The sequence below is a fragment of the Macaca nemestrina genome, chromosome 6, assembly GCF_043159975.1.
Source record: "Macaca nemestrina isolate mMacNem1 chromosome 6, mMacNem.hap1, whole genome shotgun sequence".
In the NCBI taxonomy this organism is placed as follows: domain Eukaryota; kingdom Metazoa; phylum Chordata; class Mammalia; order Primates; family Cercopithecidae; genus Macaca; species Macaca nemestrina.
This window is the reverse complement of record NC_092130.1, coordinates 73,038,033-73,057,627: the sequence shown is the minus strand read 5'-3', so window position 1 is coordinate 73,057,627 and position 19,595 is coordinate 73,038,033. Positions and strand designations below refer to the sequence as shown.

Here is a 19,595-nt window from a genome sequence, read left to right as displayed (position 1 = left end):
CTGCTGTGAGGCTGTATGACAACTTTCAAACCAAGAGTTACATGACCATTCGGTGAAAATAGACCAAGAATAGAGGAGTGGGAAAGTCTGTAGAAATAGTATTTCTTCTGATGAAAGGCCCAAATGCTGTTCTTCCAGCATGCACGAGGTTCAGAGAGTAACCTTTCACTCTGTGTGTATATCTTGTGGATAATATTCTGGTTGTCTATTCTAGAAAGTATTATTTTTTTTCCCAAAGATTGACTATGCATTTGGTGTGTGCATGCTTGTGTAATTTACAAGAAATGACACTCAGACATCATCACACTGAAATTCAGTTGCCTTAATAAGTTACTAAGGGAAACACAGAGAATAGCATGCTGACAACCCAAAGTCAATGAAGTATAAACACTGCTATTCCAAGTGTCACTGGTGTGTTATTTCCTTTTTTCCTGGCATCTGCTCTATGTAACACTGTACATACACGTGATACAGCAGCTCATTAAACTGTTTCAGTTAACTCTGAAACCACATTAGTACATTACATGTTTATAAGGCTGAGAATTACTGCTTCCCTGTGAAATTACACAATTAATCAGGTGCATTATTTCTTTAGGAGATGCAGCCACGTTTGACATTTAGGGATAAAAAGAACAATCCTTTAATTTGTTTCCATTTCACCATTTAGTCTCAGTGGGGTAAAGGAAGCAAAAGGTGACATTTTCCCTTAGGAGGTCAGAACTCTACATGCTTCCTCTGTCTTATAATAGCATTCTGAATTCTTAAAATGAGTACAAATAAAAACTATTTTGGTTTTGAAGTTCTTATCTGAGTGTCACAGTCTTTGAAAAATTCAGACAATGGGAACGGTACTTAGGAGTCTTCAGTTTCTTATGACTTTATACCATGAATTTCCATCAAGTCTCGATTATTCAGTAACTTTTAAGGCTCCCTTTGCAAACTTTCAGGATGGTCCCAATGTCAAAATCTATTAAGCAGTGATATGTGCTCCACTTTCCTTTTTCACAGACCTGGCATTAATTTCTCTGATTCTTTTAAATGAGTAGTTAAACTAGACTCAACTTTTAGTCACTTAACAGGGCATGCATTTCCTTTTAAAATCCATGTTACTTCATCAAATAATATTGTCAACAAATTTAAAAATACTTTTCAATACCCTGTGTTCCTATGAATTGCCTCCTCCACCTTTGATTTCACTCAAACTATGTGAAGTGTGCTGGGCGAAGCCATTACCAGAAGGCAGAGGGACAGGTCTAGCTCCAGCAGCAGCTGAGCTGATGTTGTGCATGCTTGCTCAGAAGGTTAAGAGAGCACCTGGCAGTAAACAACTGTTTTCATAAGAGGAAATTACAATTAACAGAATAATTTCCACAAGTCCCTAAATATCCTCTTTCATGTTCTTTATTTAACCTTCATTTAAGAGCCCTTGAAATTCATTCATGCTTTCCTAAATAATGACTAGGGACAACTTGAAACAGACACAATTCCCTAAACTCATTCTTTAAATAAAAAGGTGCATTATTGAAGCTTCACTAAAGACCTGTGGGAGTATACAAAGCGAATAGAAGGACTATTTTCAAATAGAGACCTGATATAATCCTTAAAAAATATGCTAGCTTTCAAGTGGAGAAAAATTGTTCCATTCTATTTTCAAAATAGACGGGCGGATCATGAGGTCAGGAGATCGAGACCATCCTGGCTAACACGGTGAAACCCCGTCTCTACTAAAAAATACAAAAAAAACTAGCCGGGCGTGGTGGCGGGCGCCTGTAGTCCCAGCTACTCGGGAGGCTGAGGCAGGAGAATGGTGTGAACCTGGGAGGCGGAGCTTGCAGTGAGCTGAGATCCGGCCACTGCACTCCAGCCTGGGTGACAGAGCAAGACTCCGTCTCAAAAAAAAAAAAAAAAAAAAAAAAAAAACTTAAAAAGAAAAAGTAAATAGTTTTTGGTGACTAAGATGTACTCTGCATTTGTATCTGGGTACTTACTATTTGACTTTTGTGCCATCTTTATTCTTCTTTAAATTTTTTTATTATACTTTAAGTTCTAGGTTACATGTGCACAATGTGTAGGCTTGTTACATATGTATACATGTGCCATGTTGGTGTACCCATTAACTCGTCATTTACATTAGGTATATCTCCTAATGCTATCCCTTCCCCTCCCCCCACCCCACTTTTCCACTTTAGAAAACATTAAAATTTGTCAGTTTCCCAACACTGCCTTTCCACTTTTCTGTATTAATACAAGTGTGTCTTAAAATGCCATGTGCTAGTACACATACTTGAAAAACTAGAGGTGCACTAGTATTTGACCACAGTCCTACAGAACATTTCAGTTATAAACCTCTTCAATCTTAGCGAAGTTGATGCTACCGTAAATAATGCTAAAATAAGACTTCAGTAATCAAAAACATTTTTCAATAACAAAAGTAAAATGCGCACACACACTGAAGCAAACATTGAGTTTTTCATTGTAAGAAAGTACATTGTACTTACAAGTCATTTCCCCTGCAAGAGTAAAAGACAGTGAACAGTGAAAAAGATTACCTCCTGCTTTGATAATTGTGTCATTTTGACACTCTTCTATTTCAATAAGAAAAACTATGTAAAAAAGGTGATTGGTGTGAACTGTCCGGAGCAAAACAATTCTTAATGTAGATGACAAAAGTAAGGCACTGAAAAACCAGACATCAAAAGGAATGAAGAATTCCTTAGGCATAATCACCCTAGCATAATGCTCCTTAAGAATATAGGAAATAGTCTTAAAACTTAATTTTTATGCATTTATGAAATTTTTTACTGAACTAAAATATCAATCTGGGATATTTAAGTTGCCTTAAATTTTCAAAAAATGCAAAACTTTTTGGACTAGGATTACTGAAGTTATTATTTTGGCAGTCAATTGGTTCCTTAAACAATATTTCATCAATTGAGACTCAAAAATCAGAAAAGAGCTGTGATTATTATACCCATTTTACAGAGGAAGGAAGTGAAGCTCAGTGAGGTTTGGTACAGTGCCCAAGGTCACACAGCTAGTAAGAGCACAGAAAGAGGATTCAGACCCAAAGCTACACTTACCAGAGTCTGTGCTTTCTTTAAAAAAAAACAAAAAACAGAAAACAAAAACCAACAACAACCATGTTCCACTCTCTGCTTTGATGTTATGTATTCCTAGCATATTATTTTTTAAAGTACTAAAATACCAGGGAACGGCTGCAGAGGGTGCAGTAAAACTTGTGCCCTGTAATTTATCTGCTTTTCTAAAAAAAAAAAAAAAATTAGAAATTTAAAAAATTAATTGTTTTTTTGCCATATGTGGCTTATTATAGCATTTATCCATGCAATAAATATTTACTGAGTAACTCTTCTAGATGCTGTTTTCTACAATTTTTCATTGAAACATATAGCTTATCATCAATATTATGACTAAGCAGATTCTCCATATTATGGAAAACTTGCACTTCTATAAAAAAACTGTATTCTAAATTCTAAACAACTCACCTGCAAATAAGGTTTTGAAACACATCGAATTGTTAAATGAGGACTTTCTTCAAATTAGTTCTGTTTTACTAGTTTTACTGAAGATACTCTTAAAAGGTTAGTCAATAACTGTATTGTACAATCAAATGATTTCTGAAGCTGATCTTGATCATTTTAATAAGATAGTTCTTAGGAAGTTAGGTTACTTTCTTTTAAAAATTATACAGTGCATATTAAAATTGCCTGATGGCTTAAGATAAGACTGCAAACTTTCAATCTAAATACGTAAAGCTGAGAATTAGCAGTTAACCACATATATTTAAGCATCTACATACTATAGATTTTAAAATGATGCCCATAGTAACACTGAATGTCCCAGTAATAACTCAGATATAACAAATGCTGGAAAAATTCTCTTTTAGTATCATTTTCAGAAAATGACGACTGTCTTCTTTATTATAGATCTCTCATTAAAACATACTAATTCCTGAATCAAGTGTGCAATCGTGATTCAGGCTGGATGGTGACTATTCAGGACATTTAAGAATTTCTTAGAAAATGCAACTTTTCTGGTTTCTGAAGTTATCTGAGTTAAAAGATCAACCCTCTGGGAAGATACAGTTGAAATATCTTCTGGAGATGGAAAAGTATCCTTTGGAGAGGAGAAAATGCAGGAATGTGTTTAAAATTTATCTTTCTACTATCTGATTCAGGGTTCCTAGGAAGTGTTCATAAAGTAGAATTCTCTAAACAGTAGATATCAAAGTGAGTGCTACTTGTTTCTAATCTGTGTTTTAAAAATATAAAGTGTATTTTTTCAAGTATAATAGACCCAGGATTTTATCTCTTCACTTTTTCTTTATTTTTATTTTTTTCTGAGACAGAGTTTCGCTCTTGTTGCCCAAGCTGGAGTGCAATGGAACGATCCCAGCTCATTGCAACCTCCGCCTCCCAGGTTCAAGCAATTCTCCTGCCTCAGCCTCCTGAGTAGCTGGGATTACAGGTATGAGCCACCATGCCCAGCTAATTTTGTATTTTTAGTAGAGATGGGGTTTCTCTATTTTGGTCAGGCTGGTCTTGAACTCCCAGCCTCAGGTGATCCATCCACCTCAGCCTCCCAGAGTGCTGGGATTATAGGCGTGAGCCACTGTGCCCAGCCCTCTTCACTTCTTTTAGTTGCTTACTCACTTAACTTCCTTCCAGATCAGCTAGTTCTTATCTGTGTGAGCCTTTTTCAAATTACCTAACTTTTCTGTGCCTCAGTTTCTTCACCTGTAAATAAGGAAAAAGAACAGTTCTTCATGGTGTTGTTTTGAGATGGTGCCTGAAACAGAATACACACTATATAAATTCTAGTTATCCTTACTTATTAAACATCTGCACGTGCCAAGCAATATAATACAGGGCAGAAAGCAGGAACAGCTATGAACAACCTACCATAAATATATAATGTCAGGAGTGATAAGTACCTGAGGAAAAATAAAGCAGAGTAAAAGTATAGTGAATGCAGAGAACAAGGTGTTATTTTTATAGAGAAAGGTCAGAGTAGCCTCTTGGATAAAGACATTTTTTGAACACAGACCTAAAGAAAGTGAAAGCAAGGAACGTGAATGCCTGGGACAATGGGAAGCCGAGGTAGTGGGACAATGAAGTTCCCAGGCCCTGATGTAGAGGTGTACTGGATAGGAGAGGGAGGAGCACGGGTGGCTGAGCAGACACAATCAGGCAGAGGGTGGTAGCAGAGGAAGTCAGAGGCCGAGGGAATCAGGGAAAGTTCAGCCATGGAGGACCTTGCTGGCCAGGTTAGAGACTGTGGACTTTGGTCTGGGTGAGACAGGAAGTCACTGGAGAGCGCTGACTGAGCAATGCCATGAGTCGGGAAAACAGGAGCCTGCTGCACTGGCAGAGACCACAGACAATGGTGTCTTGGACAGAGCAGCTGGGAGAGAACTAGTTCAATAACCCTAATACGCCTCTCCACTCTGCATTTTCCCTAAAAATGTAACTTTAACTCTGATTTACTGAACACCTACTAAGCAAGGTATTGACCTGGACCACTGTACAGACATTATCTTTTACCCTAATGCTGCAGACCCTCAGATTAAATTTAATAAAATTAGGATATTAAAGCTCCAAGAATTTCTGAAGTCGATTATAATTACATTATTTTATAGATGGAGAGTTCAAACTCCAGAGAGATGAAATGATTTGCTCAAGATCATACAGCTAGTTAGGTCAAGAAAAGGACCTGGGACTCAGTTTTCTTTACTTTATAAAAGCATATATTCGAATCAGTGTTTTATGGAATTACAAAAATAACTTATTTCAAGGACTTCCCTTTTCCCATTCTGATGTAAAAATAACAGCAAAACATCTTTCAAACATGTTCTCATTAGGTTAATGTTGAAGAGTATCATTTCTAAAGTGAGTATTTTTTAAGTTTCTAAAAGGAGTATTTAAAAAAAAACAAAAAACAAAAACAGGGTTTTGCTATGTTGCCCAGGCTGGTCTCAATTTCTTGGCTCAAACAATCCTCCTACCTCAGCCTCCCAAACAGCTGGGACTACAGGCATGTGCTACCACATCCAGCTAAAATGTGAATTTTTGAATTTTTTAAAAATTACTGTTTCCTTTAGGAAGTCTATATAAACAACTATTGCCTTAATCAATTGGCAGTTCTGCAAATCTATCATTGATATAAATACCACCAACTTTCTGTAATTACTTTAGTATGCCAATCTCTTACCAAAATAACTCCTGTAGATTAAAAACAGCATTTATCAGATTCAGAGATAGCCCCAGTCTACCTCAGCAATAATCAGCAATTATAACAACTTAATATACTATCTGTTCCCAAGGAAAGGAGAATATAGCATAGAGTTATTCTTGGGAGTTAAAATAAAGGGACTAGAACTCCTAAGGATGTTTTATTTTTAAAGTAAATTGGAAGCTTCGTTTAGGATATTTTCAACTACCACATTTTCTTAATTTTATAAAACTCAAAGACATTAAGAAGGAAAGAAATCTGGCTGAGGATAAGGCAAATGTTGATAAGAATCCTCTGACTTGTGTGCTCTCTAAGTAACGAGGTGAATAGCTTGTTACGAAATCCTTTTCTCCCCTTCCTCCAAATCTGTGTTTGTATCTCAATTTTGGCACTCCACAGTTTCCACTATACTTAAGTCTTAAGTCTACTCCTAGTACCATAAAGCAGGATGTTAGCTTTCTCTTTTCTTTCCATTTTATTTTTTATTTTTGAGACAGAGTCTCACTCTGTCGCCCAGGCTAAAGTGCAGTGGCTCAATCTCGCTCATTGCAACTTCTGCCACCCTGGTTCTAACGATTCTCCTGCCTCAGCCTCCCAAGTAGCTGGGATTACAGGCTCCTGCCACTGTGCCCAGCTAATTTTTGTATATATATATATATATATATATATATATATTTTTTTTTTTTTTTAGTAGAGATGGGGTTTCACCAGATTGGCTTGGCTGCTCTTGAACTCCTGACCTCGTGATCTACCCACCCGGGCCTCCGAAAGTGCTGGGATTACAGGTGTGAGCCACCATGCCCAGCCAGCTTTCTTTTTTCTAGGAAAAGTTAGAAGAGATTTTAAGGCTATGAGGAGCTAAGATGTACTCCTGTCCTAGTAAGAACATTCTGTGAAATTGACTGGTGGGCAGTGAAGCTTGTTCCTAAGATCAGCAATAGAGTTTCTTGTAACGTAGTAAGTGTGAAAATAGCTATTTCCCAATCATCTTGTTCATTCCACACACATTAGGGAAGAGGAAAATTCAACTGAGGGCCAATTCTCCCCTAAGAATCCTTTAGTTTAATTATGACCACAGTACATTAAACGTCTGTAAGACAACCATGTTAGCTCTGCTGCTCCTGACTGCAGTGGTGGAAGAGAGGAAACCCTTTCATTGCTAAAAAGACAGGGAAGGATGCCTTTTCGGGTAGAAAACATGGCTGAAAATTCAATTTAACTGAACACCAGGCCACTGTGCTTCTTGTAAATGAACATCTTTTTGCTGCTAATTTTGTGCTATTTTACCTTTCATTAAAAAAAGTAATTCAAGTTAAACTCAGCTGAACAGCAAAAAGCTCTTCATATTTTGAAGCATTTTGGAACAATTACTTTGACGGAAGCCCTTGACAGTTAAATGACTCCGTTAAATGAATGTTATAGAAGTCACATAATGATTTTTAGTGAAATATTGAATTTAACCACAAATGAGGAAAAACCAGTCATAAGCGCTATGGCTATATTTGAATAACATCTTGCTTATGAAGCTGAATGAATTCTATAATTTTTAATAATCAGGCAATCAACTAGTTAGCTGGTGGTTATGTTTCCCATCTTGGTGCTCTCTATTCATTTTTTATTTTTGCTTTTATTGTTGTTTTGTTAATCTGAGAAGCCATTAAGAAAATTTCAAAACTAGCAAGAATTTTCTCTTAAATTGGTACAGTATTTTACAGTTAGACAATTAATGAGTTGTTGTCCCACAAGTGAAGTCCTCCTCTTTCCTTTTTCTCATTTGCTGAATGAGATTCTTTCACAAAGTAAAAAAGCAACAAAAGTCAAGAACATGCTGCCTGAGAAGTGTGAATTCAGTGTATGCCAGTGCTTCCTGCATCTGTGGGACTCAATATTCCTTTTCTTATTTTATGGATCAAATGTGAGATAGTATCAAGGCTTTTTGCATGTTTTCTCATGACTAATAACTGAAATATGTACTGAAATAATAAAACTGGTACTGTTCAATTTCCTTTTTAAATTCAGTTCCAATATAAGTGAGAGTTATTTCGATGGTGAAATCTGACTTATAAAATTCTGTTTTCTGGAGAAGGAGAGGAGCTAGAAATCCCTGTAGACTCAAACCGTGTGAGTTGTGAGTGGGTAGGGACATTTGGACTGAAAAAATGAGTCAGAAAAAAAGAATGTTCTTGTTTGTCTGGCAAGCTGGGGTGAAAGTCGATGCTAAACATACTGAGTGGTATAACTTGGATCTCTACCCACTGCGTGCGGTTGCATCTCCTGATTCTTCCAAGCAGGTGAGGCACAACTGTCTCCATGTTCTCACTACTCCCTGCATTTATCTTCATCATCAGCAACTGTCGATTTATACTTTAATTGCCTATTTACATGTCTGCTCCCCAGTAAAAGGTCACTCCCTAAGAACAGGGAATATCTTTTCATCTTGCATCCCCCAACATTTCTCAGTTCAGATTAAGCTGTCCAATAAATGTATTTTTTAACTAGTAAACTTTTAACCTCTTTGGTTGACAGTGAAAATACATGGAAAAGGCCAGATAGTTTAAATATAAATACTAAAGTCCAGATACACAACAAGCTGCTTAAAGTAGCTATTACCTATAATCTTGCTACTCAAAGCGTGGTCCACACTTCAGTAGCAGCAGCAGCATCTGGGAGCTTCATACATCCAGAATTTCAGGCCCTGCCTTAGACCTTCTGAGTCAGAATGCATTACAAGATCCCCAGATAACGCTATGCACAGTGAAGTTTGAGAAGCATTTACCTATAACATATGATAGCAGGATGTCTGAAGAAGTGATGGGTACATAATGGAGAAGAAATAAGGTCAGGGATTCTGATTAATACAGAAGTCTACTGAGAAAGTTTTAGAGCTCCCAGGACAGAGTCACTCAATGCTCACAGGTGGGAAACTCGCTCCTACCAGTTCCCTTGGAACCCCTTCTAGACACTTCTTCACAACTCTTTCCAGTTTAAAGACAGAGCTGCTCTTAAAAATGATCTTTTCTCCTTGGTGCAAAGAGAGCATTTATCGTCAGCATGCTGACATTTCCAGGAGTTTTGGCTTCCTCCACTGAAAATGTGGATGATCGAAAGGATATTGCTGACACCTGAATAAGAAATCCAATGACTCCAAGCTATGTAAATTTAATTATTTCCTTCAATTTTTTTTCAGGAGTCTTTTTTCTTTTCCTGAGCTTTGGAGAAGTCCTGGCAATTTTCATTTAAAAGAAATACAAGTCAGCAGTGGTTCACTGAACAGGCTGACACGTAATTTCATAGGGGGAGAGGCGCTCTGTCTTTAATCTAATTTGTGCTCTCAATTCCCAGCTAATGTATCTAGGGATCCTGATGTATGCATTTACAAGGAGACATCTGTAATGCAGAGTCCAGCTCTCTGCAATTCTCTGAAACATGGGTAAAAAATTAGTCTGGGCTCTTGCAGCTGCCCTACAACACGATAAATCTCTATATACTCACAGATGTAGAAATATTCTCGGCCTGGCCTGAATTCAAATCCTAGAGAAAAGGGAGTGAAGAGCTGGAATTTTTCAGAGAACTTCAGCGGTCCATTTGGAGAGTGAGGCCGGTTACATTCCCATCTCTTGAACCCTTTGGAAGTGTGGTCGCAGGCACTGTAGCCATCAAAGTTCACCATGTAGAGGACATAGCGCTCAGTCTTATCTTCTGGGACGGAGTCCTCATAGTGAGGGCAGAAAACGTCCAGGTAGTCATTGATACAGACATCAATGTGGTAGTCACCCCTCTGGAATCTGTTAGAAAAAGAAAAAACATGTGATAATTCATAGAGAAGGGGCTTTCTGCTTGGAATCAGTGGTTAAGCTATTCAATAATTCTGGAGCTAAAGCATCTAGTATAGTAAGTTGTACTGAATGCCACTATGATTTGGGGCATGGTTTGAAATGCTGCAGTTCCCAATCCAAGCCACAAAAAGCCATTTTACAGAGGGATCCCATTATATTTGTTTCAAAATATCCTACAAACTAAGTGCTTTGCTTTCATTTTAAATATTATATTAAATATCACTCTTTCAAACTGTGGAACTCTATAGAGGTACTAATGTGCTGTTTTCCATGTTTCATTATTAAAAATCATATATTAAAACAAAGTTCTTCTATTTTTATAATAGTGTTTCACTTAATAACTATTTTTGAATAAATGAATGAGGAAATTAAAGAACAAATAAATGACTGAATTGTTTTTTGTTATAGTTGAGGCCATTTTCCACTTTCTATGCAAATGAGAATTAGAGCCATAAAATTGGGAGAATTCGAATCACAACATTTTATAGTTAGAAAGAAAATTCCTAAAACACTTCCATTTTAGAGAAAAATAAAAAGACATAAAGATGAAGCAGTGAGTGATGGAGCGAAACCTAGTGTGGAGACTTCGGATCCCAGTTCAGTGCTTTTCTTAGATCTGCTACGTCAGAAACTTATTTTAGTGCATCTCACTTTCGATGCAGCATCTTTTCCATATTGAGAAAACAACTCATCTAAATCAAATGACTTTTCCCCTCATTTCTTTTAATTCTACAGGTCATGTTCTAAAGCTGGGCTGGTGAGTAATGAAAAGTAACAAGGCCATTGAAAATAGCCAAAGCCATGGCAAATTCATCCTAGTTAAAAATGTACACATGTGAATACATACCCTCCCCACCACAAACACCACACTATCTCCTTCAATTCTCATCTCACAAAAGTCTTGCTTATCTGCTTTAACTAATGTGTCTTTCCCCAGCAGTTGAACAGTATTTCCCAAAACACAGCGATGTGTGAAACAGGAGCTGTTATGCATACAACTTTCTTAGTCTAAAATCATGGTGGAAAAGCCTACAAAACTCCTTTGTTTATAGCTGGTGAGGAAATTCTTCTCTGAGCCCTTAGAAGTTTCATCATAAAACTGTTACTGCTGAAAAGCAATGCTCATAAAGCCATATAATCTCTGAGCTGGACAGTCTGAGCGTGAACACTTCCCAGTGGCAGTGAGACAGTCTATTCCATTTTTGGACATCTCTAAATGTTGGAAAGTTTCTTCTTATATTCAGCATAAATCCGCTTCTGTGTATTTTCTACCCAATGGTCCTACTTCTGCTGCCTGGAATTACAAAGAACAAATCAAATTCCTCTTCTGCAAGGGAGTCCATAAAACATTTGAAGATGTCAGCTATATCTCTCTGTATCTTCCTTTCTGCAGACATTTGAAAATCTTGATTCCTTTGGTTCTTTCTAGTATAGTTCCCAGGCTCCTCATCATTCTAGATTCTTGCCCTTTCTCATAGCCTCCAGTTTCCCAGTATATTCCCTATAAAATGCTGCACCCGAACATTGACATAAAAATGACCTCTCACAGTTTTGACCAAAGTCCACCCCAGGAGAAATATACCACCTTCTAGCCGGGTACAGTGGCTCACCCCTGTAATCCCAGCACTTTGGGAGGCTGAGGCAGGCAGATCACTTGAGTCCAGGAGTTTGAGACCAGCCTGGCCAACACGGCGAAACCCTGTCTCTACTAAAAATACAAAAAATATTACCCAGGCATGGTGGCACATGCCTGTAATCCCAGCTACTTGGAAGACTGAGGCACAAGAATCGCACAAACCTGGAAGACGGAGGTTGCAGTAAGCTGAGATCACACCACTGCACTCCAGCCTGGGTGACAGAGTAAGACTCAATCTCAAAAAAGAAAAAAGAAAGAAATATACCACCTTCACTCTGGATGCTAAATATTCATTGATAAGCCAAGATACTCTTCTGAGAGACAACATTGTGAAAAAGTGGTGACACCATTCGTTTTGACTGAGTAGACCTAGATTTAAGAACTGGATCTGCTGTTGGTTGAGTGAGAGATTCATAAATCATTCTGAGCCTCAGTTTCCTCATATGTAAGTTGGACTAATCATGAGAACCTGCCTTCCTGGCCTCCTGTGGCTGCTTCAAGACTTAGATAAGGAAATGTATGGAAAGAACTGTGTAGATGTAAACCACTGTTACCATCATCAGGATATACCGAAGCATATGAAAATAAGTAAATAAAATATTGATTTTAAAATAATAGCAGTAAGAACATACAACAGAGATAAAAATAATATCTATATTTCCCCTTTTAAAAATTCAAAAGGAAAATCATATAGAAATGTTAAATTCTGTCCTTAAATGTCAAATGATCCATCGAAACTCCACTTGACCCTTGCTCTTGAAAAGCAGCATGCTGATTTACACAAGAGAAATAAGGAAAAATTCTCAGAATATTCACTTTTCAGCTAGAGGATCCCAAAATACATAACCATTTAAAAAAAAAAAAAACGAAAACACTCGGAAGTATTTATATTTGCAGTGATCATGGGTTTACTTTTTCTTCATTACTAGCAGACAACGATTTGTCAAGATGCAAGGAAAGTCTGTGTCGCTTTTAAAAGATTTTTGAACATCAAGGTAACATCACTGCCAAAGTACAGAGAAAAGACACTGCAAGGTTCAGATAAAAGGGTGCTGGGATATGAAGCATCAGCACTCAGAGTAGCCTGACAGTTTTGGATAACAGCCAGACAAGAACTGCAGCAGAAGGCAATGCCCAGATGCACTTTATATTATTATATTATTATTATAGATTTTAAAGAGATTCAAGGGGGAAGTTTTTTCTTTCCCTAAGTGTCACTCATTTTAGCTTCTACTAGCATTTGGCACTGCTCAAAGTGAAAGTAAAAATTAAAACTGCCATTGTCTGGACCCATTCTGCTACTCCTTTATTCTACAATTCCTTTATTCCACAACTGAAAACAAAAAAGGCAGTTTCTTGATGCCTAAAACTTTTCTCTCCTTTCCTAACTTTTATCCCTGTTAATGTGCTAAATTTTTACTAAAGCAAACTGTGAGGTTGAAGACACATTCTACTTTGTGTTGACCAGCTATCCCTTCTGGTGACATTTTATTTTGCATGGAGTGTTAAGTGAATTACTGTGGTACCTATTTTAAACATGCGATTGCCCCAGAAATTACTATTTCTTTTCTTTTTTTTTTTTTTTTTTTTTTTGAGAGGAGTCTCACTGTGTCACCAGGCTGGAGTGCAGTGGTGTGATCTCGGCTCACTGCAACCTCCACCTCCATAGTTCAAGCAATTCCCCTGCCTCAGCCTCTTGAGTAGGAGGGATATAGGCACGCGCCACCACACCCAGCTAATTTTTGTATTTTTAGTAGAGACAGGGTTTCACCATGTTGGCCAGAATGGCCTCAATCTCCTGACCTCGTGATCCGCCCAGCTCGGGCTCTCAAAGTGCTAGGATTACAGGTGTAAGCCACTGTGCCCAGCCACAATTACTATTTCTATCCTTTTAGCCATACGACAAAGAGAAGATGATGATTCACTATAGAATCAATGTATACTTTTGTCTCAGATCTTAAATTTGTATAGTTTACTAATGTAAATTTCAAAGGGTGGACAATATAAATATTTTTTAAATGACAAATTGGAACTGATAAAATGTATCTACATAACGTACTCAACTATAATCCAAATAAAAGTTTAGGATCAGATATGCTAATGCTATTAGGTTGGTGCAAAAGTAATTGCAGTTTTTGCCCTAATATATCAAATCATGTTCTCTGGGTATAAAGTCGAATGGAAAAATTCTTTTCTGGCCATACTGTGAAGGAGCACACAAGTTGGCTAATATTAGAGTGCTTATTATGTTACATTCATTATCTCAACTTAATCTCTATTACAATGCCACAGAATAGCCACTATTATTACTACACCCATTTAAAGATGAGGAAATTCAGATTAAGAAGTCAAGCAACGTGCCCAATATTACACAAGTAGTAAAGAAAAAGGGAAGGCAGAATTCAAACCCAGTCTGACCTCAGAACCAAAGCTCTTCACTTTTCCATTTTGTGAGAGATTAAATTGCTAGAGCCAAGTCCTTAGGTCAGCTCTGTATTCCTCCAGAGGGACCCATTTTCATTCTTGATGAGGTTTCAGTTCTTTCCTTCATTCACTGATGCAACAAACATTTGCTGCATCCAGGATCTGCTATGTGCTTTACATATGTTATCGTATGAAATCCTCCAAACAACCCTATTGTGTAGTTTTAATTAGTTTCACTTTACCAATGAGGAGAGGACATTCAGAGAGGGCACTGTCCAACTTTTTATAGCTAATAAATAGCAGAGTTAGGATCTGAACTCAAGTCTTACATGGTTCTGAAGCATATTCTTGTCCTCCTAACCACAATGGTTCCAAAGCTTCACCAGCTATAGTAACGACCCTCTTAAGAGTTTGGGTTACCTTTATATTTACACTGATCTTCTAGCAGAGCATTGCAGCAAGGTGTCCCAGCCCTACTGTCAACTCCACGAGGTTTGTCCCAAACTCCTAAACTGGAAAGCTGAGGGGTGTGTCAGCATTTAGAATACGCCTCAGATTGCAGGGTTAGCTCCTGACTCATCCTTTCACAGAATAACATGTCAGCAGCCATTCACATAAAGGGATCTTTTTTCCATCAGGAAACAGCTTTCATGAGCTCTAGCTCATATTAAAAGAGGAAACTGACATCTAGGAAGACTGATTCTGCATGCCAATATTTACAAATGCCATGGGTAACACAGCCATTGCTTTAACACATTTGTAAATTTCTTGGAAATTTTCTTGTAAATGTCTTCTCTTTGTGTCTTATTCTTAATTCCATCCATTGTATCAGCAGTTCTATACCTCTCTCTGAGATCACCACATAATTTTAACTATAAGAATATCTGGCTCTATACCAAGCCAGCAATAATTACAATACAATCTCTACTAAATTATCACAGTGCTTCACAATGTAAAAGCACGCTCGGTTACCATACTTAGAAAAGCAATTGTGTTTGAGTAAAACAATTACTGGGCTGCCTGTTTTCACAGTGCAAAAGTCTCAAGAGTCAAGAAACATCTCATATGCACAAAAAGATGGTCCCTGCTCCCCACCAGACTGCATGGCCACTTAGGTCAATGTTCTGTGAAAATAAATAGTTGACCCTTGAGCAACACGGGTTTGAACTGCATGGATCCACTTACATGTGGACTTGCTTCTACCTGTGCCACCCCTGAGACAGCAAGACCAATCCCTCTTCATCCTCAGTCTACTCAATGTGAAGACAAGGATGAAGACCTTTAGGATGATCCACTTCCACTTAAAAAGACTAAATATATTTTCTCTTCCTTATGATTTTATTAATAACATTTTCTTTTCTCTAGCTTACTTGATTATAAGAATACAGTATATAATATATTTAACATATAAAATATGTGTTAATTGACTGTTATATTAATGGCAAGGCTTCCAAGCAAACGTAGGCTATTAGTAGCTAAGGTTTTCAGGAGTCAAAAGTTATACGTGGATTTTCAACTACATACAGGGTCAGTGACCTTAACCTCCCACATTGTTCAAGGATAAACGTCATATTATATGTACTCTATTATGGCAAGAATACATTGTACACATTTATCAAAATTTGGCAGTAGACTGGTTCAGAATCAATGTCATATATATTATGAAAGTGTAATTTTAGTTAATTTAGAAAAATAAAATTCAGCATGGCAACTAGTCCTTTGCAATCATCTCAAATGCCAAAAATGAATTATGTACTTTACGGTAGTTCTTGATGAACCAGAGGACACCTGGAGCATTGGATAAAAAGCACATTTCCAGGGCTATTGACAGCAAAAGTAACAACTGAAGCTGGGATTAGAGCTGAAAAGTGTGCTTCTGGAAAGTGTGTTTGTTTCTCAGTGTTTACCTATGACATTCCATTGTATGCTGAATAAATTTTAATTTTCAGTTTAAAGCCACTGTTAATATCTCTCCCTTGCTGAGCATGGTGGCTGATACCTACAATCCTAGGACTTTGGGAAGCTGAAGTGGGAGGATCACTTGAGCCCAGGAGCTTGAGACCAGCCTGGGCAATACAGTGAGACTCCATCTCCATAAAACATTTTTTTTTTTAAATTAGCCAGGCATAGTGGTGTGTGCTTGTAGTCCCAGCTACTCAGGAGGTTGAGGCAGGAGGATCGCATGAGCCTCAGAGGCAGAGGTTGTAGTGAACCGAGATTGTGCCACTGCACTCCAGCCTGGGCAACAGAGCAAGACCTTGTCTCAAAAAAAGAAAAAATAATTGCTCCCTGTACTGAACCTGTCTGCAAGAAGTAAGTCATGACTTGAGTCTCAGAATTCAGATGAAATAAAGACAAGAGAAGTGAGGTAACAGTTGATAACTACCTTTTCATTTAGATCTCACCAGTGTGCCCTCAACTTTCTACTGAGTGAGGAAGCAAAGCACTGTTTGATGACATTAGGTAGCCTAAGCCATAAGAGCTTTGTCCTCCAAAGTACTTCATTTTCAAACCTGGGTGACTGCAAAAGGTACATCTACTACTTAAATAGTCTAGGTCCTTTACTAGTCTCAAGTGTAAGTTCTCAATGTACTCTGACCCTGTCTCTTGGTTCCTCTTTACTAAGGTAAGTAGATATCACCTCACCTTTCTTCCTTATGATTTTCATGGTGCTGACCTGACTTCCTCCTCAACACCACACTCTAGTATTGTGGATATTGAGAGCTGGAGAGGCCACATTGAAAGGACACTCAGGCAGTGCCCTGGGCTTCAGGCTGCAGAGGAGCAGCACCATAATCCTCCTTCTCTGAGTTCATCTTTAGCCACTTTGCCCTGCAGTATTCCCCCTTTTATTCCATCCTCATTTGCTAAAGCCAAAATGCATTTCATTTTAGTAGCTGGAAAAGGAAGGGTAGTGCATATTTAAAATGTTCTAAATTGGCCTTTAGCATATGTTGCTGGCACAGCAGAGAGCCTGCTTCCAGGGAAATACGTACGGAGGTATTTTATCAAGCAGCTCCTGAGTGAAGTTTCTTCACTCCATAAATATAGAAACAGCATTACTGAAAGGAGACAGTGTTATTAGAGGTTAGGAAGCTGTGAGATACTTTCATCCCCCTTCACATTATGTTTTAAAGAATTCAATAATGAAAATGTTATTTCTCATGAACTGGATAGTTGATTATTACATTTTAAATGTATTTTAATCTGTCAAAGAGGTGATTGTTTTAATATTCCTACTTGAACAGAAATCCAATGTCACTTCTCTAATTACAAGGCAACCTAATGTATTACATTCTGAAATTGAAATGTAAAAGAAGGATATGATTTATGGTCAAAGATTAAGCAAATTTATCAGCTTAGGGTTCCTCCAAAATTTTAAACTAATTCTAGAGTGAATGTATCTTGGGAGCACTGTCTTCAAATTATACTATTACCGATTTAAAGGCTAATTTCAGAATAAGATGTCTGTTTTTAACTAGTATAATTTTTCATTTGTCCCAAAAGGGGCTAATGGGTCCTGCAACAGATATGGGTTTGGTTTATAAATATGTTTTTGTGAGGAGATGGGCAGGACAGCAGTCTCTGTTGTATAACATGCTGCTTCTTGCCTCCTTCTGTTATTCCTTTCAGCACAGAATGCAAGCCTTATGGCTTTCCTATTCTAAATCTGAAGATGCTCTTTTTTTTTTTTTTTTTTTTTTTTTTTGCTTTTCTGCAGAGGTTAAAGCATGGAATACAAACAGCAAATCAAACTCAGGATAGATAAATAATACCAGTATCACTGAGGGCTGAACAAATATTTGTTTTGTTAATTTTCAATTTCTCTTCTCTCTCATGGACTGAAACATGTCTGTCTTTCAGATGTATTGGTAATCAGCCTCCATGTTCAGCTCTGAGACAATAGGACTCATGGATAGTTTCACTGTTACCACACCAGGTGTAAAGGCTGAATGAGATATTATATGATGACCAAAACACATAATTTCAGACCAATCCAGCTCTTCCAGGCTTTAGAACATGCTAAAAACAATGAATATTCCTAGAGAAGTGAAGGTTTACAAGTTAAAAAAAAAATTCAAGGATAAATTTCAAAGATGTTTCCTACTTATTTTGCAGCAGAAATGCAGTATGCTACAATATATACTGACAAAATGTTCGGAACCTTGAGTTGGTGCTGTGTTTGTCCATTAATGAAAGTTCCAACAGAGCTCTTGTACATGCATGTTTTGATAATTACAAATTCTGCAGCATAAGAGTTTTACCTTGAGTTCAGTAACTGTCGATGATGATAAGAAGACGTCATTTTCTTGGCCAAATATTTAGAATTCATCAGCAGTTTATTATACCACCCTGTCACTTTTTTTCTTGTATGTATGTGTGTGCACTTTAAAAGCAAAACATTTAAAAATCCCACAATACTAATTATATCAGATAGATGGATAAAACTCACATAGCTTTTGCCTGTTGCTTTTCTACTACAAGTCGTGTCAATCTGAATGACTTTTTAAAACTGGTATCTCCCAGGAATTGCACCTGTTTCATATACAGGGCCCACAAAATGTTCTCTCCTCCAGTGTTTTAACTCATTTGGAGTTTGTTTTATTAACTTGATGGAGGAGCTTCAAAGGAAAGAAAGCATTAAATTGGCAGAGCCTAATCAAGACTTTCCCTCAGGAAGGGGCTGGAAGCTTTGGGTGACAGTCTAATTGCTTCTAAGCCCCCAAAGAGGCCTCGGGCATGGAGTAAGAGTGTGTCAACGTCTACAGGCCAAGGCAGCCAAAGCATTAACCAGGCAGAGTTCTAAAGACCTAACACATCACAGATCACTTCAAATGGTTTTCAAAAGGAGATTTTAAAGAAATAGTTAATGTCTGGCAATCGGTATAGTCCTAACAGAGGTCACTCCCACAATGCAAAACAAGCTCTTCCTCCACTCTTGCTGGCTGGGAGCTTCCTATCAAAACTGTACTTCAGGTCTTAAGCCAGTAGAGTTTTATATCCCCCACCCCCAACTTCAAGCACATGGAGCAGAACACCTGCCACATACACACAGACCCAGCAAAAGGACACACAGGAAACCATCAAATAGGCTATCTAGCCACTGTCCAAGGAGAACAGAATTAAACAAACTGATTCTGTTCAGGGGATGTGGGAGTCAATCAAATAAGCTACCTGTCAAACTGCTTACTTCCATGTAGCCCTTTTGTATCTTCCAGATACAAAAAAGAGAGTTACCTAGCAGAATTTCAGGCTATTCACAGTTTCAAAAATAATAATAATAACCAAAGGGTAATAGTAAATCTCCTTTTTATTGACCAACTCAAGGAGAGATTTTTGGAAAACAGTGATTTAATAGTTCTTAAGTACTTGGTGTGCAAAGAGTGAACTAAATATTTGTATTATGGGTTGATGATAACTTACTGGAATCATTACAATCTAAATCTGAA

General features: G+C 37.6%; 1 protein-coding gene across 3 annotated transcripts in view; it reads right to left on the bottom strand.

Annotated features, from left to right (window-relative positions):
* Positions 1 to 19,595, bottom strand: part of LOC105471088 (ephrin A5) — a 296,118-nt gene that overhangs the window by 41,136 nt on the left and 235,387 nt on the right. For all 3 annotated transcript variants that reach the window (XM_011723456.3, XM_011723453.3, XM_024789502.2), the window contains exon 2: positions 9,742 to 10,034. In XM_011723456.3, the coding sequence (XP_011721758.1) occupies positions 9,742 to 10,034 (293 nt within the window). The remainder of the gene's footprint in view (positions 1 to 9,741; positions 10,035 to 19,595) is intronic.